At 35.1% G+C, this 14,439-nt stretch overlaps 3 protein-coding genes across 6 annotated transcripts; 1 reads left to right on the forward strand and 2 right to left on the reverse strand.

Annotated features, from left to right (window-relative positions):
- Nucleotides 1-424: 424 nt before the first annotated feature.
- Nucleotides 425-1,317, reverse strand: LOC120215330 (probable methyltransferase At1g27930). The gene has a single exon (XM_039213047.1). It carries the CDS (start codon nucleotides 1,315-1,317, stop codon nucleotides 460-462), a length of 858 nt encoding a protein of 285 aa, XP_039068978.1. The 3' UTR covers nucleotides 425-459.
- A 1,165-nt stretch (nucleotides 1,318-2,482) lies between these two features.
- LOC120215331 (ranBP2-type zinc finger protein At1g67325-like) lies at nucleotides 2,483-5,877 on the forward strand. Of its 4 annotated transcripts, none has more exons than XM_039213051.1 (10): nucleotides 2,483-2,616; nucleotides 2,869-2,914; nucleotides 3,001-3,116; nucleotides 3,569-3,845; nucleotides 4,083-4,153; nucleotides 4,523-4,574; nucleotides 4,673-4,782; nucleotides 4,933-4,957; nucleotides 5,035-5,186; nucleotides 5,466-5,877. In XM_039213051.1, the coding sequence occupies exons 1-10, from the start codon at nucleotides 2,608-2,610 to the stop codon at nucleotides 5,466-5,468; spliced, it is 861 nt and encodes a 286-aa protein (XP_039068982.1). In that variant the 5' UTR covers nucleotides 2,483-2,607; the 3' UTR covers nucleotides 5,469-5,877. The 4 variants fall into 4 exon arrangements, with proteins under 4 accessions (XP_039068982.1, XP_039068980.1, XP_039068983.1 ...); XM_039213049.1 differs by having other exon boundaries at nucleotides 3,569-3,851; nucleotides 5,466-5,875; XM_039213052.1 differs by having other exon boundaries at nucleotides 4,523-4,568; nucleotides 5,466-5,874.
- A 5,181-nt stretch (nucleotides 5,878-11,058) lies between these two features.
- Nucleotides 11,059-13,187, reverse strand: LOC120215388 (4-coumarate--CoA ligase-like 1). The gene is given in 6 exon segments (XM_039213104.1): nucleotides 11,059-11,318; nucleotides 11,393-11,460; nucleotides 11,558-11,608; nucleotides 11,610-11,903; nucleotides 11,980-12,567; nucleotides 12,652-13,187. Coding segments are annotated over 6 exon segments (1,668 nt in total). The 5' UTR covers nucleotides 13,081-13,187; the 3' UTR covers nucleotides 11,059-11,080.
- Between the last annotated feature and the right edge of the window lie 1,252 nt (nucleotides 13,188-14,439).

Genomic DNA, 14,439 nt, shown 5'->3' on the forward strand with positions numbered 1-14,439 from the left:
TTATCCGGCTGATGTAAATGAGACGACTATGCATTCTATGCATTGGTTCTAGGAGGTACATCGAATCTCATGGCACGTCGTCCTCGACACGACGAGGTTGGTTCTCGGTGAGGGTCAGCCGCTACCGTTCACGCTCCACTGACCGGATTTTGTGTTCTGTATGGTTGATAACACCCATGCTCAATCATCCAAGATAATCTGCCTCCTTTATGGACCACCTCAACCCTCAAGTACAATAATTAATTAAAATAGCATGCAAAATAAATACATTGATAATTAAAATATTTTTCTTATAAAAGTACATCTCATCATGAAAATCCGACGGTCGATACTATTTTCCCAAGCATTACCAGTAGTGTACTAATGAAGAGGAAAGTAGGGAAAAATAAATTTTCAAAAAATAATTTTACTAAATAACTAATATAGTGCGTTTTATTAAGAAAATTAAAAGGGCGCATTTTAGCAAAACCGATGGCTGTCGAGGCTGCTCATGTTAGAAGCTGGCGGGATCTCGAAATGCCAAAGCCTCCCCACGCTCTGCACCAAGTACTTCCTGCACAAGAACTCCTCGGCGAATACCTTCTCCACTCGCCGATTAACATCGTGCAAGAACACACGCGTCACGCCCGATCCTTTCCTGTTCCTCGCCATCACTGCCGCCGAGAATATCGCCGCCATCCTTCCCGGGGCCTCCGGGTACCATCCACGCGGCGCATCGATCATTATCAGATCCCACTCGGTATCGTAATACTCATCAGGAAATCCCGTCAAGGCAAGCCTGCACTTGTCGTTTCCGCGCAAGTAAGCTTTCGAAGGGTAACAGCTCGGCTCCGACAGGTAATGGGTGAGCAGATCGTCGGCTTCCTTGAGCTGCGTACGGTACTTGACGGCGTGCGCGTGTAGGCTCGGCGCGTCTTTGAGCACACTCTGGACCCATTTCTGGTCCTCTTCCAGGAATATAGTATTCCCATTAGGATTGAGTGCAGTCCACATGAGGGAGTCGTAGCCGAGTCCAAAGATGAGGAAATTGCAAGGAGATCGTTTCTTGAGCACGTCGAATGTTACGGAGATCTCTTGGAAGTTCTGCTGGGGGATGATCTGTGAAGTGGCGTAGTGGATGATGGCTTGGAGTTGGATCGGCGTGGCGGAGTATTTGTCAATGGCCATGGATCTGGTTTTCGCAAGCGAACAAAGGATGGAGTAATCGGCGGTTTTTACGAAGCTGGAGACAACTATGGAACCGGCGATGACAAGAGGGACGATCCATCTTTTATCGGCGAATATATGCCGATTCTTGACGGTCTCTTCTCTTTTCATTTTCTTTCACTGGTTGGTAATATGGTTGGTCGTATGGCTTTTGTTATATAGAAGTGGAGCAGTGGAAAGAAGAAATGCGTTTCCGCTTTGGGGGGGGGGGGGGAAGAATTTTCTTCATTTTCGTTCCAATTTTTCAAAGTGGAAAATACTAAAGTCGTTTGGTTGAAAATTAAAAATGGATATTTTCGAAATTAAAAATAAATATATAAAGTTTTTTTTCAAGTATATGTGAATTAATTTTGCAAGTATTGATGATTATTAGGCAAAATCAACGAGATAATACGTTGATTTTTTTTTTTACGAGATAGTGCCCTCGCCAGATTAATTGCTCAGATGGGGTGATCTCTACAGTCCCACGTCCCTGGGGGTAGGTCGCCATGCACGCCCCAACACGCTGGGCATCCGAGAGCAACCGAGGTCATCCGAACGAGCTATGCGAGGGCATCCGAGGGCAACCGAGCGAACTATGCGAGGGAATCCGAGGGCAACCGAGCGAGGGTAGGTCACCCAGAATACATGGCGACCTACCCTCGCTCGGTTGCTCAGATTCCCTCGCATAGTTCGCTCGGTTGCCCTCGCATAGCTCGTTCGGATAGCCTCGGTTGCTTTCGGATGGCCTCGGATGCTTTCGGATGGCCTCGGTCGAATGGCCTCGGATGCCCAGCGTGTTGGGACGTGCATGGCGACCTTTGGGGGCTGCATGGATTGCATGGCGACCTACCTAGGTAGCTGGGCGTGCATGGCGACCTACCTAGGTCGCTGGGCGTGCATGGCGACCTGGTTGGTCGCTGGGCGTGCATGGCGACCTGGTAGGTCGCTGGGCGTGCATGGCGACCTAGATGGGGACTGTAGAGATCACCCCATCTGAGCAATTAATCTGGCGAGGGTACTATCTCGTGAAAAAAAAAATTTCAACGCATTATCTCGTTGATTTTGCCATGATTATGATCTAATATATTTATAATTATTTAAATTTAGATTTTTTAGTTTTAATTCATTTGTGTATAATAAGAATAAATTTATCTTCTCAATTGTTTATGGCGAACATTTTTTATTTGGATAAAAAATCATAACTAATAAGATAACTATCATTGGCTGATATTCTGTATGAGAAAGATAAATAAGAAAAAAGACACGGGGGAGAATAATGTATATTAGAGAGATGTAAAATAGGGGTATAGCTCTCTCACCGCCCTTTTATCGCAGGTAGGGCAAATTCCTCTTCCCCCTCTCCCCTTTCGAATCTTAATACAGAAACAGTCATTATCTCCCTGTATCGCCACCGCCTCAATGTCTCAGGTAATTATACTTTCCAATTCTCTAAATTTCCCCTCTTTATTGATTTCTGCATCGAGTTTTAATAGATCTAATGATAGAAATATCTTGAATACCAATTCCCCTTTGACAAACTAGGTTTTTCTTTTTATTTCTTAGAACCGTTTCTTTTTATTGCTAAATTCTCCAAATTGTTATTGGTAAGTGGAATTAAATTTCGTAATGATTGATTGTATCGATTTATGAACATCTTTACGGTGATTAACTTGGGTTCAGGTTGACAATAGAAACTCTTCCGCAGCGAAGCGTGCTAGAACCGATGGTACGTCTATTAATTTTCATTTCATTTTGTTTAATTTTTTGATGTTTAATATTTACGATGTTGAAATTTTATGGTTAAATTTGTAGGTAGTCGTAGAGAAGATGATTGGACATGCCCTAGTTGTGGGAATGTTAATTTTTCATTTAGAACTACTTGCAATATGCACAATTGCACTCAACCTAGGCCAGCTGTTCATAATTCAGTAAGTCTTTATGTTTATTACCCAATACTGGCTTTTAAAATATTCCCGGGTTTTTAATATTGTTGAATCTTAATTGTTTTAGTTTTGGCTTATTGGTTTTGATGATTAATGTTCGGATTGAAATTGGTTTTTACTATTAACTGATGTTCAGATTGAAATTGTTTTTAACTGTATTAGTAATAGAAGTGCTGATTCTTAGGAATGTATGATTTGACTAGTTATTTTTAAAGAATTTTATACTTGGTCCTAAGCTGATTTAGCTGACTTAAAGGAAAAAGACCAGAGTATAGTTTTGTCCCTCTAAATCCCTTATTTTTGGGAGAAAAGACTGTTGTTCACAAAATCATAGATTGTTTCCATTGTTTATCTCTTTAGAAACTAAACTTTTGTAATCCTTTTTCTCCCATTGTTATTTTTTTTAAAAGATTGAGTTGGTGTATTTTCCCTTGCAGAAATCTGCAGGCAAGCCTCTCCAAGCGCCACAAAGTTACTCGTCATCTACTCCTTATGTAGGTTCTGGACCACCATCTTCAGTGTATCTGGGTGTACCACCATACGGTTCTTCCCTCTTCAATGGTTCATCTGTTCCTCCTTATGAAGCTCCTTTTTCTGGAGGACCGGCTTATCATTACAATTATGGCAGTCGTCTTTCTGTTGGCAGTCCCTACCGGCAGCTGCATGCGCCTACTGGACCACCCTCTTATTCTAGTGGGCCAATGATAGGGAATGGTATTGGTAACCTGCCTTGCATTGCAGTTTATAATTGTGATTGCTTTTCCTGCTTTATTGTGTTTTTCCATGTATACACTTGGAAGCTAAAATGTTGACCAAGAACATGTATTGATCATAATTACTTCTTGTCTGCAACCAACCACCATACGCATATTTGATTGACCTTAAGCATTACACTTGTATCGTTTTAGAAAGGTGTTGCTTTTCTTCTAATTTTTTATAAAAAAATTCCAGGTGGGATGTATGGCTTGCCCCCTTTGATGGACCGGTATGGCCTGGGGTTTCCCATGCCCCCTCCTCCAATGGTATGTAGAGATGCTTATTGCTGATTTGGGGTCATTCTTTGTTAGGAATGTGAAACTGAGATTGCAAGCCTGATAATGTGTTGCAACACTTCTTTGTTATGTAATTACATGTTTTCTAGGCTGGGGATTGTGTACTTGATTTATTTAATGTCTTAGCAGTTAACAATCTCTATTGAGCATGCATCCCAAACTCTTTATTTTGGTTTAGAAGCATTTAGCTGAAGCATGGATCTCCATTCTATAGGAATTCTTTGGATTGGTTCTGAAATTTGAATATTCTACCATCTAATATTTTTTGAGTTTTGATGGGGCTGGAGTACCTTATACATGAGTTACTGTTTATGATATAATTACACATTGAACCTACAGGGACCGAGGCCAGGATTTTTTCCAGATGATAAATTACACAAAAAGGGTGCAGGCATGCCACCTCTACTCTTATTTTTCAAAGAAGTGATTATCTGATACAGCAATCTTTTATGCAGTAATTTAATTCCTTTCTCTTTGATTACTTGTCAGATGCTACACGTGATGATGATTGGAAATGCCCAAAATGTGGGAACATTAACTTCTCCTTCAGAACTGTGTGTAACATGCGGAAATGCAGTACACCTAAACCTGGATCTCAGGTTTTTGTCAATTTACATATTTAATTATGATGCAATGTAGCTTCTCTTTTGTTTCGTAATTTGAAAACTGAAAATACATGATACCTGCATACGTTTTCTTTGATTATGAATCCATTTCTGATTTGTGACAATTTTCTTTTGTAAATGCAGACTCCAAAATCAGATAAAAGCTCAAGTAAGTGCTTTTAAATTTGGAAGCATCATGATGTCATATGTTTGAAATTTGATGCATATGTATTTCGTGCTTTTCAGAACAAAAGATGCTGGAGGGAAGTTGGAAGTGTGAGAAATGTAGCAATATTAACTATCCGTTTAGGACAAAGTGCAACAGACAAAATTGTGGGGCTGAGAAACCAGCCGAGTCAAAGAAGTCCCCCTCACCAACTGCAAATGAGGATGATCAGGTTTGTGATTTGATGCATTTCCTTTTTCTTCTAGTTTCTTATTTGAAGTTATTGTTTCTGGTGAGCACATTTGTACACTTTAAGAATTCAAGAAGCTTTCATTCCTTCAAAATGTTCCCAGTTAAAGAAATTTTCAGGTTACCTTTGTGTATTTTTAACTATTGTTTTTTACTACAGTTTCTTGCCTTTCTATAGTGAAGAGATTCTTGAAGTTTATTGTTTAACTGAAATTTCTTTTTTTCTTTCTTTTCATTGATTTGCAATTGTCTACTGTTCCAGTGAGTACTAGGACATGTTTGAGGGTTGAGAAGGTCCAGAGTTATCATCCACCATTGCTCAATATGGGTGTCTGAAAGTCAGTCTTGTCATCCTTATATTGCAGCGATTGTCAAGTTTCTCTTCCTTCTCATGATCAGTGTCCAGTTTTTGTATTAATACTATGGGACTTGTGGTCTTTATGGATTGTTGCTGCATTATGTGTTAGCCATCTCAATCCGAAAAATGTTTACAGGTTGGTTTCTGTTAGGTTGGTTTTGTATTTTGCAATCAGCTCAGCTATTCTAGTGAGCATGTTACTGTGAATTTAGATATATTCGTAGTAGGTAAAGACACTGCAGATTGCACGTTTGTCGGTTTCATTCAGTTCCGCTGTCTGTGTTGGGTTGTCGTTGTGTCAACCAAAATCTTTTATTTGAAGCATAGAAGTTCTCAACTTCCGATATTTAATTAGATCTATCATTTTGTAGTGCTAGGAGTAGGAAATTTTCAATGTTTTTTGCACTTAATAATAGAATGTGGTGGCCAAGTTTGTATTATGTTTTTTTCTTGTGACATAAACATGGGTCAGTTAGATCTTTGAGAAATTACATGAATCCATTAAGATAATATCTTTCTAGGTGTGATTGGTCACACTGTCTCCGATTTTGCACCATTATAGGTTAAGCTTAGTATCTTGATGGTACATTATAATTACATGTGGTGGTGAACTGCTATATATGAAGTATGCATTCTTCCCTTGTCATTGGAAGGTGGTTACGTTTGATCTTGAGAAGTCTTTGGTTTCTTGTTAGTGTTGGATGTTGCATTCAGTCCTGTTTTCAATGTTTCTCGTAGCCTTGAAATTTTGGTCATTCTAGATTGAAATTGTTTCCAATCAAATCTACTGAGATCAGATGGTACCATAGTTGCGAGTTGGATTCATATGTAGGTCTAGGGTTTGAATACAGAGGCATACTTTTCGGGGACAAATCCTTGAAGGACCAATGAGTGTCCTAAGAGGACATGGTTGGCGTGTGAACATAAAACCATGTGATAATGCACTAAGATATGAGAATAACTGATCAGTTTGGTGGGTCATGCCATTGATATGTTTTGATTTACTAAGGAAGGAAATAGAACTTATATAGGTTAGTACATTCAAACTGGTTAGAATGCTAACTTCAAAAGATTTGCTAAGGAAGGTAATATAGTGGCAAAAACTCTTAACATCTCAAGGTTATCCGGTTGCTAAGGAAGCTATGCACCTTTTTTTTTAAACTGAAGTGATGTGACAAAATCACTTGGGATAAGTTATCTTTATTGTTTGTACAAGAGTTTTCCTTAAATATCAATGCATTCTCCAATAAACAATTCCAAGTAATTATGAATAATTATTCATTCAAATAAATCCTATTAACAAGATTGTCAGTGTTATCTTGATATTCTAATGGGATTTCTGTTTTGCAGTCTGCTGAGTTTCATGTTTTAGAGAAAATTATTATGATGTTTACTCATTGCAAGGTAAAATGAGCAATGAGTGGGGTGTCACAATTGATCAATTAATGAATTTGTATGTGAATTTTTTAAGACGTGAACATATTATCATAACTAATCACGATCTTGATGGGATGTATGTTAAAGAATTGTGAAATTGTTAGCTAAAATTGAGAAGAAGAAAAATCTTGCTGTATAACTCATCAAGATCTTGATCAGTCACGTTCATAACATGCCTATATTTCAAAGAATTCACATCTGATTATTCCTTCTCCCACTCCTGCCCAGGAATATTCTTGATATTTTTTCTTTAGTATTCTTCAAAACTGGTTAGTGGTGGCACCCCTAACGTTGTAACACTTGTTTTTCTTCTAAAACATTAAACTTAGATGATTACAGAACAAAAAATTCATTAGATATTCAAAATAACATTAATAATCTAGTTCGCATTATTTGTTTGATTGGATTAGTATTCATAGTTACATAGAATTGTTTAGTTGAATGCACGGAGATTCAAAACAAGTTTTTGCTTATACAGCAATTGATTTTTTCTAATGCTCTTCCGCAGTATTAGATAACTCTGGTATATTAGGAGTTGTTGACGTTTTACTGGTATTATTAGTGTCTTTGTCAAATTTGAACGATTTTTAAATCTCAAAGTATAATGCAATCATCTAAGGACTAGGTTAATTAACAAGATGATTGAATGATATTCTAAAGTTAACATTCTAACGGGGTTGAATGCACTAGCTTATAAAGGTTTTATTACCTTATTTAATGAAGTTTTTTGTCACGAGAAGCACGTGAACACTTGAATTCTATATCGATTCTAGTATATAGTTGACTTAAGATACTTGATTCATCACTGAGACTGTTGTGGATAACTTTGAGATATTAAGAGTTTTTTTTTGCGTGTTCTATTGATGTTAACATCTTTGTCAAGTATGAGTAAAGATTTTAATTAACCTCCCCATTTATCTTTTAAAAGATCATCATTTATTACCTTCTTCAGCATCCAAACTGGTTAATAATATTCATGTATTTGGTTCTATCTTTCTTTTGTTCTTGTTCATGGTTTTTAGTTATTTGTTGTTGTTCACTCTAAACATTAGGAGTGAGCACTTGATGGAATCGAGTAGAAAATGTTCAGTAAGTCGAGTTGATGAGTCCTATATTATAACTCAAATTTTAATTGAAATTTTTTCGAGTTGAGTTTATGAAATTCAAGGTGAGTTGAGCTGTTTGAGTTTCTATTTAAATTTAGTTGTAAATATTTATAATGTTAGGATACTAATTGAGTTCAATTTAAACGACTTCCTTTAACCATATATGAGATGCATATATAGTAATTTAAATTTTTTTCAATATACATATATCATGTAGAGTCCAATGACTCAACTTGAAAATAAATCTAGTTTATATTTTGACTCGAAATTGAACTTTTTCTAAGTTTATGAAATTATGAGTCCAATCAAGTTAAATTCTTTAGCATCGATTTTTGTTCATACTTGTTAAACATGATTTAATATTATCGCTTCAATTGGTCGGATCATTGATTGCGATTCAATGGAGTGATTGGTCCGATCCGGTTCAAGCAACATTGGGTTAGTGTAAATCATGACAGTAAGCTACGTCGGGTTGGTTGATTTTGTTTTGTTCTTTTGATTTATTTTTAATTTAAACTCTTGATGCATTTTTTGTTTTGTTTTGACAACATTATTTTTTCTATTTAAACCTTAAATTGTTAGTTTCTCTCCTTTTCTTTTAAATTATCATTTTTGCTTAAAAATATCAGTTCCAACAATAAAATGTAACGTGTTATATTATTATTTATTATTTTTGGATAAAAATGTTTAAGGGATAATTAGAGAAAATAATTCATAACTCAAAGTGAAGAAATGAGTGTAAGGTTTAAGAATTAAGTTATTTTCTCAATACTAACGCCTTAATTTGTAATCTCCATCCTACAAAATAACTTTTATAATTTAATTTTAAATTATTTTAAAATTAAATGTCCCCAAATTATTTTAAAGAACTAATTAAATCATCATTTTTAAAAAAGATATCAATTAAGCTCTTTTATTACCACATTTATGTGTGTATTGACACATCAACATTATGGATTGTTATAAAAAGTGACATTAATTATTTGTAATTATTTTTGTTTTAAGTATTTGATTGAATTTAAAAAATTGAAACTATTTTTATTTCAAAAAATTGAGGACCTTATAACTGTTAAGCGTGAAATATATACAGCTTCAAACTCATCAACTTGTTTGCATTATTACTAAAATGTGGACAATCACATCAATTTTTTGTCTAGGGTAAACTACATTGGTGACCATTCAACTATTGCCTATTTTTATTTTGACCACCAATGTTTAGATTTAATCAATCAACCCACTCAACTATTTAAATGTTTCAATCAAGTCATTGGCTGTTAATATCTAACTGAGGGGATGACGTGGCTATTAAAATAATTGGTATAATTTTCTTTTAATCCTCAATATTTACACATTCTATTAATTTAGTACTAATTTCAATTTATTCAATAAATTTAATCATTCAATCAGATAGTGGCACATGTCACCATCTAATTAATTTTTTATTAATTCAAATGATTTTTTCTTCCAATCATACAGTGTGACATGTCATTATATAATTGGAAGAAAAATTCAAGTTATGAATCGAGCTAGAGGGGGTTCGAACCTACATCCTTTGCAATGATATGATACTAGGACACAACCCAAATATGTGATTTTAATTCCAAAATTGTGTATACAACATTTATCAAATTATTCCAGGAAAAAGAAAGAAAAATAAACAGTTTGGAGGATCTAAAGAATTAAAAAGCACTTGAATCTTTGAACCAAATATAAAAATTAATTCAAGTTGGATAGATTTTAATATATATATACTTTAAACTGTAATTAATATAAGATTAAAAAATAAAAACGAATTTAAAAAATTTCTTTAAAAAATCTAATATTTTTTAAAGTTAATCATTCGATATTTATATATGATAATTTACTATTTTAATTATTTATATTTAATAATTTGTAGTCGTATTAATAGCAAATGATTACATTTTTTAAAGTAGAATTTTAATTAAAATAAAAATTAAGAAAAATTAAATTATTTATTTAAAATTTTAAAACAATAAATTATCACATATAAATTGGGAATGGTTAACGTTTTTAAAAGTTTAGATTTGATTTAAAAAAAATCATAAATTCATTTTTATTTTTTACTATTAAATAAAAATTTATTATATTTCAATTAATTTTTAGGCTTGGTTAGAGATTTAGGTGTTTTTAAACTCTTTAGATGCCTTAGTTCGAATCCCCAAATCATTTTTATTTCTTTGTTTTCCAGGTATAACTTAATATGAATTGTATACAAAGTGTTAGAGTTGATACACTATGCATTTTATTTTTCCAAATGGTATTTTATGGGTACACAGGTTCGAGTCTCCCCAACTTCGTTTATGGTTATTTAATTTTCTTGAAGCTTTATTTATGTTATTTAATTTTCTCACAATTATATAGTGACATATGTTACCGTATGATTGGAAGAAAAATTCATTTAGATTAAATAAATTAAAATTAATAAAAAAAACTTTAATTAGATGGTGAGATGTGTCATTATCTAATTGAAGGATTAAATTCATTGAATAAATTAAAGTTAGTACTAAATTAATAGAATGTCTAAATATTAAGGACTAAAAGAATAATTATACCAATTGTTTTAACAGCCACATCATCCCCTCCTTAATTATAACGGTCAGTGGTTTTACCGAAACATTTAAATAATTTAGTGGTTTGATCGATTAAATTAAAATATCGGTGGTCAAAATAAAAATGGGCGATAGTTGAGTGGTCAGCCGTGTAATTTACCCCTTTGTATGTAAAGTTTAATAAAATAGAAGCAAATCAACCAGCGGTCATAACGATTTTGCTAAGCACGAACAGATAATAATATAGTTTGCTATTATTAATTTATATAGGAGACTCCAAGCATTTTTTTTTTCTTAACATCATAAGTTATAACAATGAGACAACTTTCTGTTTTTGATCGAAATGAGATAACTTTGAGCCAAAAGAGTTCATATATATAATAGTTTATTTAGGCAAATGTTAAATTTAGGTGTTGGAAATGTTTCTGGCCATATTTTCAATCATCTTGTCTTTCAAAAGCCTTCTCATGATCTTCCCAGATGGGGATTTAGGAATGGTGTCCACAAACTGCAGTACCCTCACTTTCTTGTAGTGTGCAACATTGGAGGCCACATAGTCCATGATGTCCCTTTCGGTTTCTTTCGCATTCGGGTTCATTACGACGCATGCCGCTGGGATTTCCCCTGCTTCTTCATCAGGTAACCTGCATCGATGGAGGTGAGTAATGCGTTTGACACGAATATGGTTATATTGTCGAAAAACATAGCTTATACTTACGGTACCACTGCTGCATCTTCGACCGAGGAATGAGTAAGAAGGATGGCCTCTAGCTCCGCCGGAGCTACCTGTGAAAGTATCAAACAAACTTAAAGATTTTAGCCAACTCGAGTGCTCTCAGATATGCCAAAGATGGCTAGAAAAATGCTGAAACCTTGAGCTTACTTGAAAACCCTTGTACTTGATTAACTCTTTGATGCGATCGACAATGAAAACCATCACCATCATCATCTATATAAGCAATGTCACCTGTATGTAGCCATCCATGTTCGTCAATGGTTCGATTAGTCTCCTCCTTGTTCTTATAGTAACCTTGCATAACACATTGGCTTCTGACACACAATTCACCCGGGGTATTCTTCGGAAGAGATCTACTGGTATCTGGATCGATGAACTTTAGCTCGAGATTAGGAAGGATAAACCCAACTGAGTTTTTCTTTGCAGTGTGATGACCTTTCATGGGATTTCCATGGGTGAGTGTGATGCAGCTATGCTCAGTTAGTCCATATGCCTAGTAGCAAACAGTATTAAGCAAATTTTTAAGTATATAGAAATTTCAAGTGATTCAAAGGGGCCATTGCTCTCACCTCTTGGACTTGAACACCGGGGAACTTGTTTTCGAATGAAGCGAGAAGCTCGGGAGCTAATGGCGCTGCTGCAGTCATTACAGCCCTGAGTTTGAGCTTACTGAGATCGAATTCATCGACTATGGGGTTCTTAACCAGGGCAAGAATTATCGGTGGCACGATGGGGGCAAATGTAATCTCATGCGTGATCAATGCGTTGAGGAACGTCCGGAGATCGAACCTATTCATGACCACCACTTTCCCTTTGTTCCTAAGCGTGGCGCAACAAATTCCGGTGATACCGTAAATGTGGAAGAATGGAATCAGGCCTAAAGTGGTGACTTCACCAACCATATCCAGTCCGACACTGAAGAGAGATGAGCATAGGTTAGCCACTAAGTTCCTATGGGTTAGCATTACACCCTTTGAAATCCCTGTGGTGCCTGATGAGAATGGAAGTGCACATAGATCACTCTGGAGAACTTCTTCCTTAGTAGACCGAGTGCCTGCACCTGCACGATCCCCGGCTTCCAGCAGATCGTCCCAATTCGTGGCGCCTTCAATGCGCTCCTCGCCTAGTACAACGACAGGTTGCTCCAGATCTTTCACCTGTAATTCCAAGCACAACTTAATGTTTTTCCATTGTTAGATTTCATAGTTTTTAAGGAGCATGTAGGCATTTAATTTCATCACCTTTTCATAGTTCGGACCATTCGTCACTATCAACTTAGCGTTTGCAGCATTGGCTTGTTTCATTATTTCCTCCGTGTGCGACGCCGGGTTCGCACCTGAGAAAACACCTCCGGCAGCCATGATCCCAAGAGCAACAATGCCATACTCTGCAATATTTGGTAGTAATACCAGAACCACATGGCCTTTCCTAAGACCAAGCGAGCTCAAGGCCTTTGCGAATCTTCTTGTGTCCCGAACCACTTCGCCATACGTATACGATTTCCCCAACACAGCTTCCACGAACGCTACCTTGTCAGCGTATAGCTCGGCATCCTGGAGAACAAATTCCGGCAATGTCAAGTTATCCGGCACCGAAACCGGTGGGTATTTGCTAAGGAAAACATGTTCATTGTCATCTTCGGAATGTTGCATCGGAGTCGAAGTTTCCATAGTTGATACAAGGAATCGCAAGGAATGAATTGAAAGAGAAGTGGCCTGGCCTTTGCTTTATAATGGAATGTGAAATTGTAGAAATAAATTGGTAATCATGAAGGGTGCATGGGATCACAAGTAAGAAAGAAACAAGTAGAATGTAAGAATATTGCAGCAAGAAAGAAACATCAATTGTCTATGTTATCATTCATTGCATGTGAAGTACTCAACACTTACCCTCCAACAAATGTAGGTATCTTGGAAATCTTCATAACCACACATTAATGCATTTTATTATTAAATTTTAAATATTAGGGAAAAAAATGTTTAAGCTTGGCTTGTTCTTCGTGTAGGTTAAACTTCTTTACTATCGATAGCATGTGAAGTACTCAACACTTCCAACAAATGTAGGTATCTTGGAAATCTTCATAACCATTAATGCATTTTATTATTAAATTTTAAATATTAGGGAAAAAAATGTTTAAGCTTGGCTTGTTCTTCGTGTAGGTTAAACTTTTCTTTACTATCGATAATGAACACCATGCACACGTAGCTGTTCAAGCTCAAGAGCTCTTGAGAAAATAATATTCCCTTAGCCACTGAAGCCACTTAACGGATTCTACACAAATATTGATATCTGTAAATTTGTTTCATATTAAAAAATTATGATAAGATATTACATTATAATCGTTTAAGACTATTAAAAGAATAATATAAACATTTTACATTGTTGTGAAAGTACTCCACTTTATGAATGCCAGGCTCTTAATTTTGGGCCTTACTTAGATGTCTCGTATATGTCCAACGTCCATTTATAAGTAATAATTATGCATAACCCATTAAAAGTGGACCGATGTACGGAGTGTATTATTATGTCCTTATAGTTGGGCGAGTAAAAATCGATTTAATTCGAAAAAATTGAATTTTTTTTATTTGATTTAACTTTATTTCACTTATAATTTCATAAAATAAACTAAAAATAATTAAATAAATTTTGAATTATAAAATAAGACTCGAATAACTTGAAATTTTTAGTAATTAATGAATTAATGTTTAAGTCCGAGTCGAGTTCATCAACTCGGTATGATATGCGTATAACATAAAAAAATATATGAAGAAATATATATGTATATCATATATGATTATAGAAAGTAATTTAAATCATAATCAATTAGTATCATAATATTATAAATATTTATAATTAAATTTAAATAGAAACTCGAACAACTCGAATCAACTTGAATCAAATTTTATAAACTTGACTCGAAAAATATTGAAATAAAATTTGAATTACTGAATATGAATTATCAACTCAGCTAATTCAAAATTTTTTTTTTTGACTCAATTCAACTCAACTCGGTCAAATACTCACTCCTA

The sequence above is a fragment of the Hibiscus syriacus genome, unplaced genomic scaffold, assembly GCF_006381635.1.
Source record: "Hibiscus syriacus cultivar Baekdansim isolate YM2019G1 unplaced genomic scaffold, ASM638163v2 tig00110114_pilon, whole genome shotgun sequence".
Classification (NCBI taxonomy): Eukaryota; Viridiplantae; Streptophyta; class Magnoliopsida; order Malvales; family Malvaceae; genus Hibiscus; species Hibiscus syriacus.

What these genes read in the sequence shown, in the direction of transcription:
- LOC120215330 (XM_039213047.1), bottom strand. Translation starts at nt 1,317, where the DNA reads ATGAAAAGAGAAGAGACCGTCAAGAATCGGCATATATTCGCCGATAAA.
- LOC120215331 (XM_039213049.1), top strand. An exon ending in GAAGCGTGCTAGAACCGATG is followed by an intron (nt 2,915 to 3,000) that starts GTACGTCTATTA and finishes TTAAATTTGTAG; the next exon opens with GTAGTCGTAGAGAAGATGAT. An exon ending in GGCCAGCTGTTCATAATTCA is followed by an intron (nt 3,117 to 3,568) that starts GTAAGTCTTTAT and finishes TTTCCCTTGCAG; the next exon opens with AAATCTGCAGGCAAGCCTCT.